The 18,841-nt window shown below is 37.5% G+C and overlaps 1 protein-coding gene across 14 annotated transcripts in view; it reads left to right on the top strand.

The window, feature by feature from the left end:
* The window catches only part of GULP1 (GULP PTB domain containing engulfment adaptor 1), a 250,695-nt gene that overhangs the window by 222,120 nt on the left and 9,734 nt on the right, over positions 1–18,841 (top strand). For 9 of the 14 annotated variants that reach the window (XM_082689487.1, XM_082689485.1, XM_082689474.1 and 6 more), the window contains 4 exons: positions 3,514–3,630; positions 3,826–3,906; positions 4,311–4,403; positions 17,061–17,199. In XM_082689487.1, coding sequence (XP_082545613.1) covers positions 3,514–3,630; positions 3,826–3,906; positions 4,311–4,403; positions 17,061–17,199 — 430 coding nt within the window. Of the gene's footprint in view, positions 1–3,513; positions 3,631–3,825; positions 3,907–4,310; positions 4,404–15,247; positions 15,473–17,060; positions 17,200–18,841 lie in introns of all 14 variants that reach the window. The other 5 variants (XM_082689477.1, XM_082689476.1, XM_082689478.1 and 2 more) reach the window with 3 other exon arrangements.

Raw genomic sequence — 18,841 nt, 5'->3', positions numbered from 1 at the left:
TGACCTCACGACCCTGAGATCATCACCTAAGCCAAAATCGAGTGTCCGGGGCTTACCTGACTGCACCACCCAGGAGCCTCTACACTTGATAAAGTTTAAAGAGTTGCCCCAACAAGTGATAAAAGCTTCACCCCACCGGCATATTTTTCTTTAATTATGTGAAGTGAGATGTAGATAAAGCAAAGCCTAAAACTTCTCTTGTTTACTGATTGTAAGAAAGAGTTCATGGGTCAAAAGAATCATATACTCTTATTACTAGAAGAATCATTAGACGCAGTCTATTCACAAGCCTTATGTACTTGTAAGCTATTTATTATATATTCTTGTTATATTTCATGTTTGCCATGTAATAAGGTTTTGAAATAAATTTTTTTGAATTTAACAAATAATTCTTGCTCTTTATATTTCATTAAATGATTGGGGGAAGTAAGCTTAGATCATCCATGGAACTGGGCTAATTTAATTATTCAATAGGGAAATGCAAATTAAAAATGCATTGAGATATTATCATTCATTCAGTTAGGGTGACCAATGAAAAAGACTGTCAATATATGATTTTGGTGAGAATGAGGAGCAACTAGAGCTTTCTTACTTTTTTTTTTTAATTCTCATCTTTTTTTTAAGATTTTATTTTTATTTATTTATTTGACAGAGATCACAAGCAGGCAGACAGGCAGGCAGAGACAGACAGAGAGGAGGAAGCAGGCTCCCCCTGAGCAGAGAGCCCAATGTGGGGCTCGATCCCAGGACCCTGAAATCATGACCTGAGCCGAAGGCAGAGGCTTTAACCCACTCAGCCACCCAGGCGTCTCAGAACTTTCTTACTTTGGGTGGAAATGTAAAAATGGTACAATTCCTTTGCAAAACAGTTTGGCAGTTTCTTGTAGAGTTAAAATAGAGCTTTTCTGGGATCGAGCATTTCCATGGATGCTCATCCAGATTTTTGAAAACTTGTCCACAAAAATATTTTTGAAGAATGTTTGTAACACTTTGATTTATAACTAAGAATTGAAAACAATGCAAGTCTTCCTTAATAAGCAAATATATATAGATAGATAGATAGATCTGTATAGTCTATTCATTAGATAGAACACTAATCAGCAATAAAACAAGTGATACATATAACATCTGAGAAACTCCAAAAGAAGCCAGGAAGTAAAGAATATATATATATGTGTGTGTGAGAGGGTGTGTGTGTGTGTGTGTGTGTGTGTGTGTACATATGATACGGTTCATTTTTATGGATACAAGGACGGGCAAAACCGATTTATGGTGATGGAATTCTAGCAAAGATTACCCATAAGAAATGTGATTTGACTGTAAGGCATGGGAGCACTTTCTGGGATGACAGAAATAGGCTATATTTTTAATGGTATGGTGCTTATATAGGTATATACACTTACAAAAGACATCTGATTGTAGAAATGTGATCTGTATGTTTTATTGTTTATAAAAGGTGTGAGGGCTTGTAGGGTCCAATATTCTGGACTTGAATCCGGTTTCCCCAGTCACAAATTGAGACCTCACAGAATTGAAGAATTGACCTCATAGGTATTGTGGGGGTAATAATAATCCCTACCTCATAGATTCATTTTGAGAATCAAGCGAGGTAATATATGCAAAATATTTTCTGGGGAGCTAAATGCTGTTTTTTAAAAAAGGTGTCTTATCATGAAAGATATGTCTTATCATAAGAGAATATGGTTTTTTAAAGTTATTATTGTAAACAAATGATCATATTGAAGTTAAGCATTATTAACGATTACTCAGTCTTGCTACTACCGAAGCAATTCTCTGTAATGCACACCTTGATTGTTTGAGGGTAACATATTGGCTTAGTAGGACACACAACCCATAATTAAGAAGGTAGAGAAAGCAGCCAGAGTTTACAAATGTGCCTCATTATTGTAAAACAACTGCTAACACATTACCTGAATTTTTGAAGTTAGAGATTTTTAAGAAATTGACAGTCAAACAATCTGTTATAACCACATTTACTGTGTTTTAATATTATATGTGATACCAACAACCAATGCAACTAATTTTCTTTATGTATCGCTTTTCATTAGTTTGAATCATTGAGCACACCTAGTTGGTTATCTGGCATTTTCATTTCTGTAGTATTCCTTAATGTAGTTTCTCTTTTACCCTGTTTTCTATCTTTTTGTAAGACAGGTAGTACTTATTATAATTTTAGGCATATATTTTATATTTTGTAGTTAACTGTGTTAAACTATATTTGTTTTATGACTAAAAGCCTTCCTTAAACAAATAGTGAACTACAAAAGTGACAATGTCTTAATTAAATCCACATTATTCATAAGAAAGACTCCTAACTAGAGAGAACAAAGTGATGGTTGCTGGAAGGGAGGTGGGCGAGCACTGGGCTGGATGGGTGGTGGGGATGAAGGGGGCTTGTTGTGATGAACACTGGGCGTCGTATGTAAGTGACGAGTCCCTAATTCCACTCCTAAAACCAATATTATACTACATGCTAACTAACTAGAATTTAAATAAAAACGTGAAACATTAAAAAAAACCGTTATTAAAAAGCATATTTTCAATTTAGATTGTCCATAGCATATCACAAAACTTAGGATTTACAGTAAATTAAAGAATGGCATTTACAGGATTTAATATTGCTACCAGTTTTTATGGCATCTGGAAATCTTATAATTAAATATGACATATTTATGATGCATTAAATCAACTAATGCCTTTACTAATCTTTTAAAATAAAATGTTTAAATAAATTTTTGTTTAGTGTTTACATTGTGCAAGACACTGATAACCAGGTAAGATAGTAATGAGGAAGGAACAATCTGGTGGTCTTAGGACGTATGTGGCAGTTTCTGATTGATCAACCGGAAACTGTGAGTTGTTTATGAGGCCAAATTCAGATGACAGATGTATTTTGTTCAATGCAGGCACTGTGTTTTACAATAATATCACTTACAATTGGGAGCTTTTATATAAAAATCCAGATTTCTGACCTCATCTCCCACATTTAAAATCTGACAACTCTGGGTTGGAATTGTTCATTTCCACCATTAACTGGAACCCAGTATTCCGCTTCGAGAGGGCATACCTCCGGTGTCCCACGACACCCCCCACTCAGCCTCCTTCGAGTTACCTGCCGGGTTTAACCTGCCCTCCTCGTCAGGAAGAGGAAACAAGGCGCCCAGCGGCAGGAGAACTGCGGCCGGCCCCGGGCTCTCTGTTAACGGCCCCAAACACGTGAGGCCAGAAGGAAATCACGCTGTGGTAACGTAGGTGACAGGGTGGCTGGAACTCCGGCCTCCAGCTGCCACAGCGACTCATTCAATTACCAAAACTTTTTTTTTTTTTTAATTTTGTGCATGAACAGGCATTAAGTTATTAGGTTTGCACAGACAACTTGACTCCTTGACCACGTCTCTACCTGAAGTCACTGCCCCTTTGAAGTGCCTCGTGTGAATGTTTTTCTTGAGTCAAAGAGCAGTCTAACATATCAAATCTTTGATTTTTACAAAGGCTGAAGAAATAACTTTAACAATCGGCCAAGCATTTGACCTGGCATACAGGAAATTTCTAGAATCTGGAGGAAAAGATGTGGAAACAAGAAAACAGATTGCAGGATTGCAGAAAAGAGTGAGTAAACTAAACTTTTTGTTTCACATTTACGTGATGTAAGTACAGGGAAACTTGCATATCATCAAACAAATCTAGAAGGCCTGCCATTAAATTTCCCCCACACTGACTGGAACTGCTTTCACTATGTTCCTATAATTTTTCATTCCTGATCCCCTGCACAGTTTTAACCATTTTATATTGAATTCCCACAAGAACTTAGTGTTCTCATGTGACTTTGCTTCACTTCCTGATGCTTCTCATGGGGATCAGAGCAGCAGAAGCAGCAGATGCTGGGTAAGTGGTTTCCCATGCAGATCAGATTCCTTTGTAATTAAATTACACCCTTTCTCCACTGTCTTCAAAATCATCATAAGCAAGTTTCACTGTCTTGCGGTTATACTCCAAGATTATGGGGAACAGACTGCACAGTGCAACCAGAAAACACAGAGATGAGGTATTAGAAACATGGAATTTGCACATGTATAAGAACATATCTTAAACTTTATAAACTGTCTTTCCAGTGATCTAGAATTTCCTGATCGTTCCCAACCTTTATCAAATAATTTTCTCCCCTGTGCACAAGAGTACATTAAAATTTTGAATAATATGAAATCCTATTCATTAATGTAGCCAATGTGATAGCCAATATTTTCTAAGAATACATTTCTGAAGGTTATTCAAAAATTATTGCTTTTTAGATTCAAGACTTAGAAACCGAAAATATGGAACTTAAAAACAAAGTACAAGATTTGGAAAGCCAGTTAAGAACAACCCAAGTATCAGCATCTCCAGTAAGTTTATGGACTCTGGGCATGTTCTTCTTAGAAACGAGATTTCGTGGTGATACAACATCTCCGGGTCATCTGTGATGTTCCATCAGCACTGTGATGTCTATAATACTCTGGGATCAGTTACTTGAAACATGGGTCGAGATGAAAGATGCTAATCACAAAATTTAAATGACCGAGGTGGCTCAGACAAGAGTTGCTCTTCCATGTTGCTCTTTGCCCTGGTGTTTTGTAGAAGAAGCCATCCCCCAGTTTGTTCTTTTCCTCTTTGTGACATAGTCTTTCTCACATCCTTACTGGTTACTATTTACTGAGCTTAGATTCATGACCTAAGCCAACACCCCTGGAGCACTGACCTTCATTAGAGACACTGGACAGCTAATAGGACCAACTTTGGTTGCCCACATTGTATGGCAAGGGTTTCCACTGGGAGTGACACAGTTGAGCTTCAGACCCTAAAATGAGTGGGGGTCTCTGCAGACAGCTCTCAAATATTTAGTTACATTATTTGCTTTTGGTTTATCATAGATTCAAAGTCCTTTTGGCAATACCATGTAAGATACCATTCTTTCATGATTTTAGCGAAGGGAATGTTTTGGGAGAGGAAGATGGGATTTAAAACAATATTTTTTTTTCTGGCAAAATATATTTAGAAAACTTTTTTTCTTCTTGAATCATCATTGCTACTGATATTCTCCAGTAAACAATCTATTTCATTTTGCATTTTAAAAATACTTACTATATAACTTACAGCATGATGCCATGATGCTATAAACTGAAACACAAGTATAGCATTTGCAAATGTTTGAAAAGAGTTTTTATTTCTAGTTTATTTGAAAGTTCATGTTGGTTCAATTTCTAGACTAATTCAATGAAAATTACATATCTATATATAGAGAGAGACGGATAGATACAGATATATAGGTAGATAGCTGGTTTGCTATGCAGTGTAAGAAACCAAAGTCAGTCTTATTAAAGTCCAGTATCTACAGTGCAGGTCAGTACTCTAGGGGTGGCTTGGCTTAGTCATATATTTATATATATATGTGGCTGTCTAGTTCTAGAATATTTCAGCAGTTCATGATAAACAATGCGCCTATAAGAAATTGCGTTTAGAGTCTCAAATTCGGTACGCCCTGGAAATGGTCAAAGAACTTCCGTTTCAACTCACCCTTTCCATCTCTCTCGCTGAAGCACTTTGCATTTCATTGCTTGGCATATGGTGTGTGATAGTTGTGTCCGGGCGGCCAAGATAAGAGAGGGTGGGAATTAGGTTCTTGTGTTCCCATGTACCTTTGTCATGGACAGTGAGGCTGGCTTTATTAAAATGTCTTTCCTCTTTGTTTGTTTGTTTGTTTGTTTCTCTTCACTGCCATCACTGTTTGCTTCTCATCAAGATTAGGATATTTTTCTTTCCTCTCTGGTCACAAGGAACAGAGCATCAGCTCAAACTCCTTCTTTAAACTTTGGTCCCAAAATGGAGTAAAACCCTTCTGGGTCTTGCTGAAGATCTTACTATAAACCATCCTCTGGGAAAAAACCAGGAATAGAAACATACATCAAGGAAAGTTGTGTTTTTAAGCAATCTTAATAAAGAAATAAGATCCATTACCATTTTGGATGCAAACCCAAAGCTCTGTCTCTAGATGGAGAAGTAAGACACCGTGTTGGGGGGCAAGGTAGATTTAGAAGAGCAGAAGGGTCTGGGGCATGTTGATGAGTGATGAAACAGTCCTGCCCTCTTTTATCTCCTGGAAGCAAGCATTGTCCTGGACTGGCACTGGGGCAACTCAGAAGAAGGTGGGTCAGGTTGGGGCTTATGCAGGTGCACTGGCGATCTGAAATGGCCACCAAGTCAGCTTCAGAAATGGCAGGGGTCAGGAGGAATGAAGAGATGACACTTGCCCCAGTTCCCGTGATCCTCTGGCTGAGCTAGCTGTCACTGAGAGTGAGCATGACGCTTGGCATGTAAATGAAACGAAGTCTCTCTGTATGTCCATTATTCAGCAGTCTCATTGGTAGAGTCTGTTACATAAAAAAACAATAATTATTCAGATAGGCAGTTACTAAAAAGGATTAGCTCCACAAGTTGTCATTTAATAATTATTATGAACATTGTGCTCGTCTCGGTACTGAATATGTCTCAGTAAAATGTTTCAGAGGCTGTAACTAAAAGGCTCAATTAAGAAAGAGAAATCATTTTCTCTAAACCACTTTTTTGAACCTAATATATGTGTGTAGAAAATTTATTGCTTCATCAATCATTATGCAAATAGCTCAAATTATAACTTTCAATTATATTCTTTTGTCATAGTAATACCTTAGTATTTCTTCTTTATTTTAACTCAAAAATTACTTGTGTTATAGTTTTTCAGTTTCTAAAGGTTTATATGATTTCTGAAGTTGATGGTATACTGGATGATGTACATCTTTAAGATAAAAAAATAGAAAGTACTTGATTTTTTTAAAAATTACTTGATTTTTAAAGGAAGGAGACTCAACATTTTTAGGTTGCTAAAAGATACCTGATGTTTTAGAAAGTTTTTGAAGAGATTATAAACAAATGTGTTTGCCTTTCATTTTTGATTTCAGTTATGTAGATGTGGAATACATTAATATAACATTAAGTGCTCTATTTATTTCACATTTCTTAAAATTATCTCCCAATTTTCTGATACTAAAAATGAACTGAATCAAATTAAATTATCTACAGCTATTTAGTATGAAATATTGCCATGCTTACAAATATCCACTCTGTTGAAGGTTTGTTAATGATTTAAACTATTAAACTTGAATTTAGAAAGCAGTGCAAATTATAAATAATTAAAATATAAATATAAAGTATAGGTAACTTGTTTAATAGCTTACAGTGGATCTATAGTAAAACAAATTTCTGTTAAGTTAGAACCTTTCTTAGGAAATTTGGCCACCAGTGTTATAGGACAGAGCCAGGACACAAAGCATTTCCCAGAATGCCACCATGTGTAGCGAGGTTAATACGCGGTAGATGCCTACTGGGCTGTAACTCCGATGATGAGACTCTATCGCTTTTCCTTCCTTGTTGATTTCCTTCACTATCAGAGGACTGAAGGACAGAATGCTCCCAAGCCGCCGAAGTTCTTAGCCTTTGTTTAAGGGATTAGAGGCAGCAACTAATGCATGGATTACGGAAGTACTGCAGTGAATTATGAATCCCATTATGCTAATCAAAGTTACGATAGAGGTGGGTTTGGTATGGAAAATTGATTTGGTATCAGGTTTTCCCCGAGCTTTCAGGGTGTTGTGGTGAGAGAAAGCCCCAAGACAGATGACTCTTCTCCAGTGACCAGCCCAAGAGGAGTGTGGATCCTACCGGAAGCCACATTTTCCGAAGTCACACAGAAGTAACTCTTTTGCCATGTAAAACAGTCTAACTCAGAAATGGTTCTCTATAAATGACTTAACACTAATTATGACTTAACAATGACTTAACATAAAAATAAGCACATAAAACAAGTTTCCTAAAATGTCAGGATTTGTAGTCAAACACAATATAGTCCACATCAAGCCTTAGTCAGAGTAAAAGAAAAGATTTAGCTTTAAAACCTAAATTAAAGATTAGCTTTGAAGTAGTCTCTTTGGGAAGGGGGAGAGAAGAAAACAAAAGTAGGAACGGAATTGTGGAGGGATTGTGAAATAAAAAGTAATGTAGAAAATGAAAATAATTCAAAATCACTGGTTTGGATGCTGTTCTTATCAGTGTGTGATGAAATAGCAGATAAAGTCAATTATGGGAAGCATCAGAAAAATAAAAAACATTTTTGATTAGATAACTAAAAGATTGCAAGCTATTTTTCCTAACGAGAGATCCAAAGTCCTAGTTGGATTTCTGTACCACCGAACAATGGTTCAGAGGAATCAGATCTTCTCATAAGAGATTAGTTTTAGAGATGTTGATCTTTTATTCTATATAAAGTGAAAAATGAAAAATATGGGGCTCTGTTGAGTAGAATGTTCCAGACTGAGAATCTTTGAATGAGGTTGAGTCACCACGAGAGAACATACATATATTTCTCTGCACTCCCCAAAGGCACCCTGTGGAAAGGTGCTATTTCTTAGACGGCGGCCGGCCATCGCATTTGTGTTATATACATCATTGTAAATTGGTCATTCTGATTTGTTTCGAGAATGCAAACTAAGTAATTTTGGTTCAAGCTTCTTCTTCTTTTTTTTTTTTTTTAAGTTTTATGTATTTATTTGACAGAGAAAGGGCACAAGTAGGGGGAGTGACAGCCAGAGGGAAAGGGAGAAGCAGGCCCCCCGCAGAGCCAGGGAAGCCCCATGTGGAACTCAGTCTCAGGACCCTGGGATCATGATCTGAGGCGAAGGCAGTGGCTTAACCAACTGAGCCACCCAGGCACACTTGGTTCAAACTTCTAATGAAATTCTTCAGAAATTCTAAAAAGTCCTTTCAAGGTTTCACTGTGTAAATCGTAGTTTTGTTTTTATTTTTTCTAGTCCTACTAAGTCGTCACTTCTTTTTTAGAATAGTATCTTAGTGACATGTCTTATGTATTACAATGCATATCACTTTGATTTTTATTTTCTCCCATTTGTCCGCTGCATACACTAGATACAGTTGTGATCCGTTACGGCAGCGATAAAATATTTATTGAATGTCGAATGCACTCACATGGCTAGGAGGTTGGGTTTGAGCAGCCTATGAGTTTCAGCTGTTACAGGGAACAGAGAGGGAGATGGGTGATCAACCCATAGGTCAATGAATAAATAAGTTTAAAAATTCAGATTTGATATATGGTGTGAACAAAATAAAATACACCAGAGTAGGAGCAAATAGCTGGGGAGCTGGAGACGGTGATCACGGAAGCCCCTTCTGCGGAGGCCTGCAGTTGTCTAGTGCAAAGAGCTGGAAACAGTGACAAGACCTTTGTGCCTGGAACATAGTGACCGATAGCCAAAACGAGTTGGAGATGACATTAGAGAGAGAATTGGGGACTAGATTTTATAGGGCCCTGTAGAGGTTGTTTTTGTTATTTTTTTTTCTTTTTTCTTGACTGAGGAATTACTGGTACGTTTTAAACAGGGGACTCGGGGGTCGTCTGGCTGACGTCTGCACCACGGTCTGTAAAGAGCTCAAAACAAGGCCCGAAACCTGTCTAGGAGACTATTTCAGTAGCTTAGGAGAGGAAGAAGAGGAAATTGGTCTAGAATTCTGTCATTTCATGTGGTGCATGTAACTTTATCCGTTTAAAAAAAAAAACAAAAACCTTTATTTATCTGAGAGGGAGGGAGGGGGGAGCATGAGTCGGGGAGGGGCAAACCGAGAGGAAGAGGGAGAAGCAGACGCCCGGCTGAGCACCGAGCTAGGTGTGGGGCTCCATCCAGCGTGCTGGGATCGTGGCCTGAGCCGAAGGCAGACGCTCAACGCACTGAGCACCCAGACGCCGCTCACTTGATAGGTGCTGGAAGCGGAGCTTGCAGCATTTATGATGGATTGGTTGGGGCTGTAGAGTGAAAGATGGGTCAGAATTCTCCCTTAGGGTTTTATCCTAAGCATCAGGTCAGTAATGCCATTTTTCAAAATAGACATGACTTAGGGAAGGTGCAGGACAAAGATGTAATATTTCACTTTGGCTCACCTTAGTTCTGCCTGACGCACAGCCCACTGGAGGTGCTTATTAGGTGGCTGGACGCGCGGATCTGGAATGAAGGAGGTCTGGGCTCCTCATGATAGCACTGGAGGGAAAGAGGTTTTCTCTCTCTCTGTTACCATTTAGGTGACTGTTCATTGATTTAGTTAATAAACCCAGTATAAATTTGCCCAGCTTGAGGTTCTAGAGTAGTTCAGTTCTAGCTAAGGAAAACAAAATAGAGATTTACTTCTTGCTCAGTATTAAAATTAAAGACATTTCTAACTACAAATCAATGTATATGTTCAATAGATACCCAAACTCGTTTTTACTTAAAACCAGTTCCTCGTATGCATGATGCATGAAGGGCCACACCTCCTTTCAATTTTCTCATGGATTATTGACAGACTGTGTTTTAAGTTGTTCTTAAAAAACAGAATGCTTACATGTTTCCTAAATTCCACTCTGTTCAATCATAGGTTCCTTTTCTAAGACAAATGAAATAGCCTTTGATAGCACCCGTATTACATACCTCTGTATCACTCTGAAGTTGTGGAAATCTTTTCACTGGTTTTATACAGTCATTTAGATACACTGAGAAATTTCCGTTACTTGACTGTGCTGTTTGCTTTTTGCTGTGTTTTAGTGGTTTGGCAATAGATTAGAGGTTGGGTTTCCACCATTTGGTACTAATTATCTAGGAACAATCTGATTTCCATTTATTGTATTCACATGGCAGTGCTGCCTGTATTTATATCAGAAAGAAAAAGGGTTTATTCTGCCCTCCTGGCCTCATGACTGCTCCCAGAAGATGGCCCCATCATAAGATGTGGGCAGAGCAAGTTAAGTCAGATTGTTCCTCACGATTCTTGTGTCTGGATGCTTACATTTTACTTTTCTGGCTATAGATGCTTTTAACCAAATCAGACGATTGCCAGAAAGTTAAATGAATAAAATTGTAGTCCTTAGAAGTACTGGACTTTCTATTGCTGAGTAAAATAAATGTCTCCCTTTCAATTAAACCTAGTGTTTGTTACTGGATAAAATTCTACCTTTACATAATCAACTGCGTGGCCACTGATTAGACTTGATAGGACAATTATAACCTAAAATGTGTATTTCCTTGTGGGTAAACAAAAGTGCCTGTTTATCTTCTTCTAGCGTTTGCTCGACTGTTACTGAAGTCACGATGGGCAGGAGCAGATTGTGAAAACTCTCAGTTACACAATGAGCCAAATGTGAATCTTTAAACAAAGGCATAAATTTTTAAGCATGACATTGATTCAAGAACGTTTGCTGTGCACAAAAAAATGATTACTGGTGCACGGCTTCATTTTCATAATTGCTACTTGCAAAAAAAAAAAATGATCCTAAAGAAGTAAACTCTAACTATTGGGAAGAAAAATACATTCCGTTCCAATTCTGACCATGCATACCTGATTAAATCTTTTAATTTCGTGTTGCAGTTTTCCTCTCTGGGATCTGCAGACAATCCTAGCCACTCAACTTGTGGCATTCTTGGAAGAGCAAATAAGATAATAGGTCTTACAAGTAAGAGACCAATATCACCAAACTGTGAATCTAGAAATCTGAAAAAATACATTCGTGATGCTTTAAATCCTATACTCTGGAAGTTGTTACTTTTAAAACTTACTTAAAAAGTGATGTCAGAGGTGTAACAGTGAACTTTGAGAGTGAATCAGCATGGCAGCATAGAAAAAATTTGCCAAACTATTTGGCATCAGTGTTGTATTTTGTCATCTGTAGTTTCATTTATAATCTTTATAGTCTACCAGTTATTCAACTAGAAAAGTATAGACATATTTCAAATAGAAATTTAAATAATTAAATAATTTACTTTCTAAATTAAATTCTAAGTAGAGTTATTTTAATAATGATAAATCATATTTTAATCTTAAAGTTGTTTGTTTTACATTTTAAAACCATATTTGGGTATTTATATTAGCAAAAGAATTAACAGCATAAAATAAAATTTTGTTATCATTCTACTATTTCTTAGGTATTGCCAAAGAACTGTGTAATGCAGATTTCTTATTGTTGTTTAGACATAATTGACTTTCCCTGAGAATTCAGACCCTTTTACCACACTTCATCATCACTGTTCTATTTAGACAAGAATGAGGTTGAAGTATTCACTTGGGCCTGAATGTCCCAAGCCACCACTTCCTCAAAGATCCAGCTACAAAACTACAACAATGACAATGAACTGCAAATATGGGCAGTTCACTTTTTTTTTTAATTTTTTTTTTTAAGAGAGAGAAAGAGAGGAGAGAGAGAGGAGGGGCAGAGGGAGAGAGAGAATCCCAAGCAGGCTCCACGGCCAGCACGGAGCCTGAAACGGGGCTCAGTCTCACAACCCTGAGAGTATGACCTGAGCTGAAATTAAGAGTTGGATGCTTACCGACTGAGCCCCCCAGGTGCCCCTGGGCATTCATTACTAACAGGCCTTAAAAACCTTACCATGTCGGGGCACCTGGGTGGCTCAGTGGGTTAAGCCTCTGCCTTCAGCTCAGGTCATGGTCCTGGGGTCCTGGGATCGAGTCCCGCATCGAACTCTCTGCTCAGCTGGGAGCCTGCTTCCCCCTCTCTCTCTGCCTACTTGTGATCTCTCTCTCTGTCAAATAAATAAAAAAAAAATCTTCAAAAAAAAAAAAAAAAAAAACACCTTACCATGTCTGTGTAAGTGACATGTAACATCGCTGAGAATGGGATCAGATCTTGTGCACCACCATGAAGACCAAAGGACTTGGAAGTATGAGCATAAAGGACCAAACAGTGGTGCATGAATTCCTGTAGGAGAGTCCAAAAATTTTGGTTTTTAGCCATCTGTTAAAATACTGACAGAAGACACAAAAATATCAAGCTGTCTTCATCTAAACTATGTATTTAATTTCTTAAAAAAAAATAAATATCCTCAACCAGTTAAAAATGGCAGTTTAAAAAGTTTAAAAAGACGAGCTCCTGACCCCCTACATTTAGAAACACCACTCGAAATGCTTAACAGATGTGATATTTAATTCCTTGACTTGAATCATTTCTCAGTTAGGAATCATGAACTCAGACATCAGTAGAGCCCAGGCTGAGACGTAAGTATGTAATCTTGTGTGGTGGGGGGACTGGCGGGGGCGGGGTGGGGGGGACTGACAGGAGAGCCCATACCCAGCAGAAAAGGCACAGCAGTTACTGTCGGTCATTCGCAAGCAAGTCTGTGGACCCACTTTCTAGATTTTGTAACTTTTCAAGTAGAGCTCCCGATTTTAATGTGCAATGTCTTAACATTACCCACAAGCAGCCAGTTCAGTGTATCAAAGATCCGTGGGCCCCGAGCAACACGTGTCCATTGACCAAATCAGCTGCAGCTCTCTGTAGATACCCGAGCTCCACCACTCTGGAGTAGTTAAAAACTTGATTATTTTCATATTACATACATTCCTTATCTGTATATATCAAAATTTTGAAATTATCTGTGTACATGCATACATGTGTACGTATCTGCATACAGACCCCCGTGGAGGGCAATCGAGGAGACAGTATTATATGCATATTAGCAGAGTGGTCAGTGACAGAACTCAGACCCTCAGAGATTCTGCTTCCACACTTAGCCCTTCCCTCAACTTAAATCTCTCACTTGGCATTGCCTTATTCTCCCTTCAGCTTTGAGAGCTGTGTGAAGACGTGACTCAGCTTATAAACTTCCTTCAGATTTGTGGGTTCTCCTAACTGTCATTTTGGTTATGACCTTTCACTGTGAGGTTATCAAAAGCCATATTTGTGTTGGCTGCCTCAAAATCCTATTAGTGTTAAAAATCTCTGAAGTGTGACCTGTGGTTGAGGAGTCCCGCTCCAGGCCAATTCCAGAAGTTTCTCCTGGAGAGCCTCCCCGGGGGAAATGCCCTCTCCATGCAGGTACAGTGCCTGCCATGGAGGAGTTGCGGTCAAGGACTCAGCCCCTGCACGCTCGGCCAGCTGTGCTCTTCCATATAACGTGTCTGCATACCTAGCCCTGGTGCCTATATTTGGAGGCCTCCTTTTTGGGGGCCTTTGGCCATGACCTTTTTAAAATGCCTCTGTCAAGGCCATCTTAGGAGGGCCTTGAAGACTCACTCCTTTCTCCACTCTGATTCGGTGTTCAATGCTTTTCTGCCCCTGGCCCTTTCTCCTTTCTCCCCCCCCGGCTTGTCCCCTCCCCTCAGCAGACACAATGCCTTGCTTCTGCCCTGATACTTCTAACCTTCACCCAGTGCCACTTTCTGGGGGAAAAAGGACATTGATGAAGCCAGTATCTTCTTTCTGGCCCCTTGCTTTTACCGTAGCAGGAAGTGAATAAAGGCTGAACTACTGCTTTCATTTTGACTTGATTTAACTGACCACTCTGACAGCTCAGCTCTTACCCTCTCAGCTGTTGACAGCAGCTTTCCGTACTGTAATGTAATAACTTCCGCGAGTCATCCAGAAACTGATGTGCAGACCCAGAACAATGCACTGCTTACTGATTCTTGAGTCACTTATTATTTCATTTATTTGAGATGCTTGACAACCCCCTCTGCCCATCCCTGAGAAGTCTTACCATTTGGAAATCACAACCTACAGAAAGATCGTGATGATTGGAGTCAGATTATTTTAAATTTAGGCTCTGCTTTTTACCTCATAGAGGAATAAATCACAAAGATTCTATGGGCTTTGATTCCTATATTTTATTATAATAAGGATGTAACATTACTAATACAAATATCTCAAAAAAATGTTTTGAGGATTAAATCTAAAATGATTGTTGTAACCCTTTTTGAAAATTCTACAAAGTCATTACTTTTTATTAGACTTTACTCCTACTTTAATGACTGTTTTTTCTTATTATGATTCCCTTTCCCATGTCATTACCCAGAATTTCTCATTGAAATAACTCAAGCTTCACTCTTTATCATCTTCCTCTCAAGTCCTAATGATGCAACATTTTATTTCAATATCTAAAAATGTAATATTTCAGTGAAAAATGGTCAAATTAAACATTCTAGATTCTAAGGAGCATTGCAATAGGAAAATATACTCAAATGATTTTTTAAATTTTAGTGAAATTATTCTGAAATTATTCTTTTCACATAATATCACTTCACCAATAAATTTTCATATATATTTTTTCCTTTTTCCTCCATGTCTTCTCTCTTCTCCTTAGTGTATTTCTCTGTCATTCCTTTACAGCTGCTGCACAAAATGTCTGATCAGGAGCAGCATGGGTTTCAGAGATGCTCACCTTCTTTCTGGAGTAGTAGTGGTGATTCATCTTCCTGTCTAAATAGTTCTTCCATTACTGTCACTCCTGTCAACTCGCCTGATTCCAGACTGTCACTGGGACTGTTAATACCACCACCTTCTAAATGTGGCCTTCCCAAGCCAATCAGTGAGAACAGCATCCCAAGACCTCATGTAATTTGCTAAGCAGAAAATTCTTTTTTATTATTCCACATAATTTTTTTAAAAACTCTACTAAAATGTGCCATTTATATCATAATGAAAGACATCAGGTATGTCTTGAATCAATGTGATGGGCCCTGGTGACTTTGTGTGCCATGTTTGCTTCCTTTGTTACCTGATAGAGTTTCAAGTAGAGAGTGGTGATGGTGTACAAATCCACAGAAAGGCGAATTAGGACATGTCACTTCAGAGGACCCCAGATATGGCAGCTGGGAAATTAGATCATCAGTGATGTTGGGAAAAGCGGTTTTAGTGGCATTTGGCACAAAAAGAGTTTCGATTTATATGAGTTAGTACCTCTTCCAAGGAAGTTAGCCTTGAGGGAAAGAGTAAGAGATGCGAGGTTAGAGGAGTAAGACATTTTTTGGTTGGTTTGTTTTGTTTTCAAGGACAGTCAAGATTTGAGTATCTTAATATCCTGAGAAAGAAGAGAAAGAGGGAAGCCAAGGCAGATAGAGGGATGGGTTGATCAGGAAAACAATATCCCTAGCTTGGAGGAAGTAGCTGAGGGATAAAGTTCCCTCAGTCTTTAGACAGTATTCGTGACTGATAAAGTAAGTATGTTGTTAAGGAAAGGGAGATGATACCAGTTTTCCTGCAGTCCTATTAGCTGAATAATAAGTCTGTCTGTCACTCCTCACACACAGTCAGCATTATTTTTCTTCCATTACTTCCATTATCTGTGAATGAGAAAAATAAATGTATCCTGAAAAGTCTAATTTTACTGTGAAACACATGAGATCATCTGTGTTCATGTTCTTTGAGGACAAGCACGTTTTTTCTTACTATTCCTCTCCAAAATGAGAATTCTCTTTCCTTTCTAGATTGTGTGTGTGCATGTGTGTGTTTTTCCCCAAAAGACAATCAAAGTGATGATTCATTCCTGTGCTACATCTGGGTCCAGACTGACCCAGATAACTTAATGATTTTGGTGGTATATTTAGTGATTATTAATTTATTTCACAAGGTAGATATTTGTCATAGAAAACTGAATGAACTCTTATCCAGGAATAAAAGGCATTGCAGTGAATACAATAGTTGGCTGTCATTGTAGTTATAAATACAAATTAACTTATACTGTGCAAAATTTTTAAGTTGCTATCAATTGCATTTGAATGGTCATAGTTTAAAAAGTAATTACTTCATTTCTGTTTCCAACTTATGGAAAATGCATTACTGAAATCATGTTTTTATATAATTTCTAATATTTTCAATTCTCTGATACAAATGGCAGTTGTTTCTAGATAGACAAAAAAGTCCAGTATCTTTTATATCTGTCTGGAATAGCATTGTCACCATTTTTGCCATCATCTTTAAGGTCATTGTCGCAGAAATTTTCTGTTGCTTTCTTGCAATGGACGTTTGGTGTGACTGGTTAAATCATACGGAATTGCCAGTGTTTGATCTAGAAAATGGCAAGTTCATATGATTCAACTGAATTTGTTGTTGTTTATCCATGTTCTCTATGTGTATGAAGTATTTAGCATTACAGTGTGTCTACCTGGATCACTGCTGTACTTCACATTATTTTCATTTGCAGGCAGGCACCGGGACACCCAAGTCCCCCTCCACCGACATCTTTGACATGGTACCGTTTTCTCCAGTATCACACGTGACTTCAACCCCTGCTCGCAATGGCACGCAGCCGCCGCCGGTACCCAGCAGAGCTACTGAGATCAGTAAGCTTTCTAAACAAATCAATATTCTTAGCTATGTTTGTGTACAGTTTAGATGTTTCATTGACACTTTATGGAAAATTACATATCTTAAGTTCACTCAAAGTGTTAATTACCAAAGAATTATATTTCATTGTGCCAGATCAGCTAATCATATTTAACTTTATAATTCAGAGTATCTACTGATGGTATCACTTAGCATTTGAAACTTTTATGAAAAATGATATTTTAGTATAGGGTTATTTATTTCAATATAAAGCATTTAATCATATATTATTTTATTTGGGTTACACTTTTAAATATTTTAATGGTTAAAGACAACTTGGTGGTAATTATTTTAATGTTTTGACATGCTTAGTAGAGCTCAGTTTAAATTTTTCATTATCGTTGAAAAAAACAATAATTATTTGTTATAGAGTATATGAATATTCTTAAATGTATAAAGATATGAATTCCATGACTTGTTTATTAATCCCATGGAAGTGTTCTCTCTGGATATCTGTAATACTATGCACACCATTGCTTCTCTGCTTTACCTTCTGCACATTTGGAAGGAACATAAGACTCTCTTCCTGGTGAATTACAACATCCAACAGATGCTCATTTTCAATGTTGTGATTGTATTTTGATCTGTGCCCCATCACAGAAACGTGAAGAATAGCTCCCGATGGCTGTGCTCAGTCATTACGTCCAAAGGGAAACTGAAGAAAAGAGAGTTTTACATACTGTGCTTTATTGCATTCTCTCTGGTTCACATTAAGAGGTTTTCGATATAACTCTGAAGTTTTAGCTTGGGCTTAAAATATGTCAGGGTCTTTATTTGTTTCCCTCTGTGGAACTTACCAAAATATACTACACATGTTAGATCTTCAGTAAATTTTACAGAATTAATTTGTAAATGCAAAGTAGTAACATTAGTAACTTTAAAAATGAGTCTACAAAAATATGTCTGTACTTTTACATAAATTGAAATATATAAATTCCTGTGAATATATTTTCTGCCAATGCAAATATTTTTTCAGGAAATAATCTATAATATATATGCCATAGTATATTTTTAGCAAATGTTTCCAATATCCTGATACAATATCCTGATGTAATGGGGGGCATTTCTTTGTCTTTATGAGTGTCCCACATCTCTTGCTTTACTTTTTATCTTTTTACTGTTTTTTAATTCCTTGGACGACCACCAGTTTACTCATTCATTATTTAGTCCAAAGGGCATTTGTATAGCGTGTGTGCTAGACCTGGGTTACAATCTGGAATTTGAAATATAAATTACAGAGATGTACTACAAAAGAGGATTTTAATCAAAGTCAAAATACAAATTGAGAAGAGCGAATAGATTTGAAAATATTTAGAAGGAATAGTATTATCAGGATGGTGATTGAGAGTTCATGATCAATGATGATTCAGGATTTTAGACTGAATGTTGTTAACAGGGAAAACTGGAAGTAGAAAAGATGAAAAATGCATTCTCTTTTAGAATTGATAAATCTGATACGCCTTTGGAAAATCTGGGCAAAGATGCTCCAGTGGTTTTAAGGAATTTTTTAATGAGAAACTGAAGTAACATCTTTCTACATTTTTAAATATCTAATGATCCCGAGTGCCAAAATTTAACTAACAAACATAATGAAAGATA

The sequence above is a fragment of the Mustela nivalis genome, assembly GCF_964662115.1.
Source record: "Mustela nivalis genome assembly, chromosome: 11".
Classification (NCBI taxonomy): domain Eukaryota; kingdom Metazoa; phylum Chordata; class Mammalia; order Carnivora; family Mustelidae; genus Mustela; species Mustela nivalis.
Note: the sequence above shows the minus strand (reverse complement) of the source record. Positions and strands in the feature narration are given on the sequence as shown.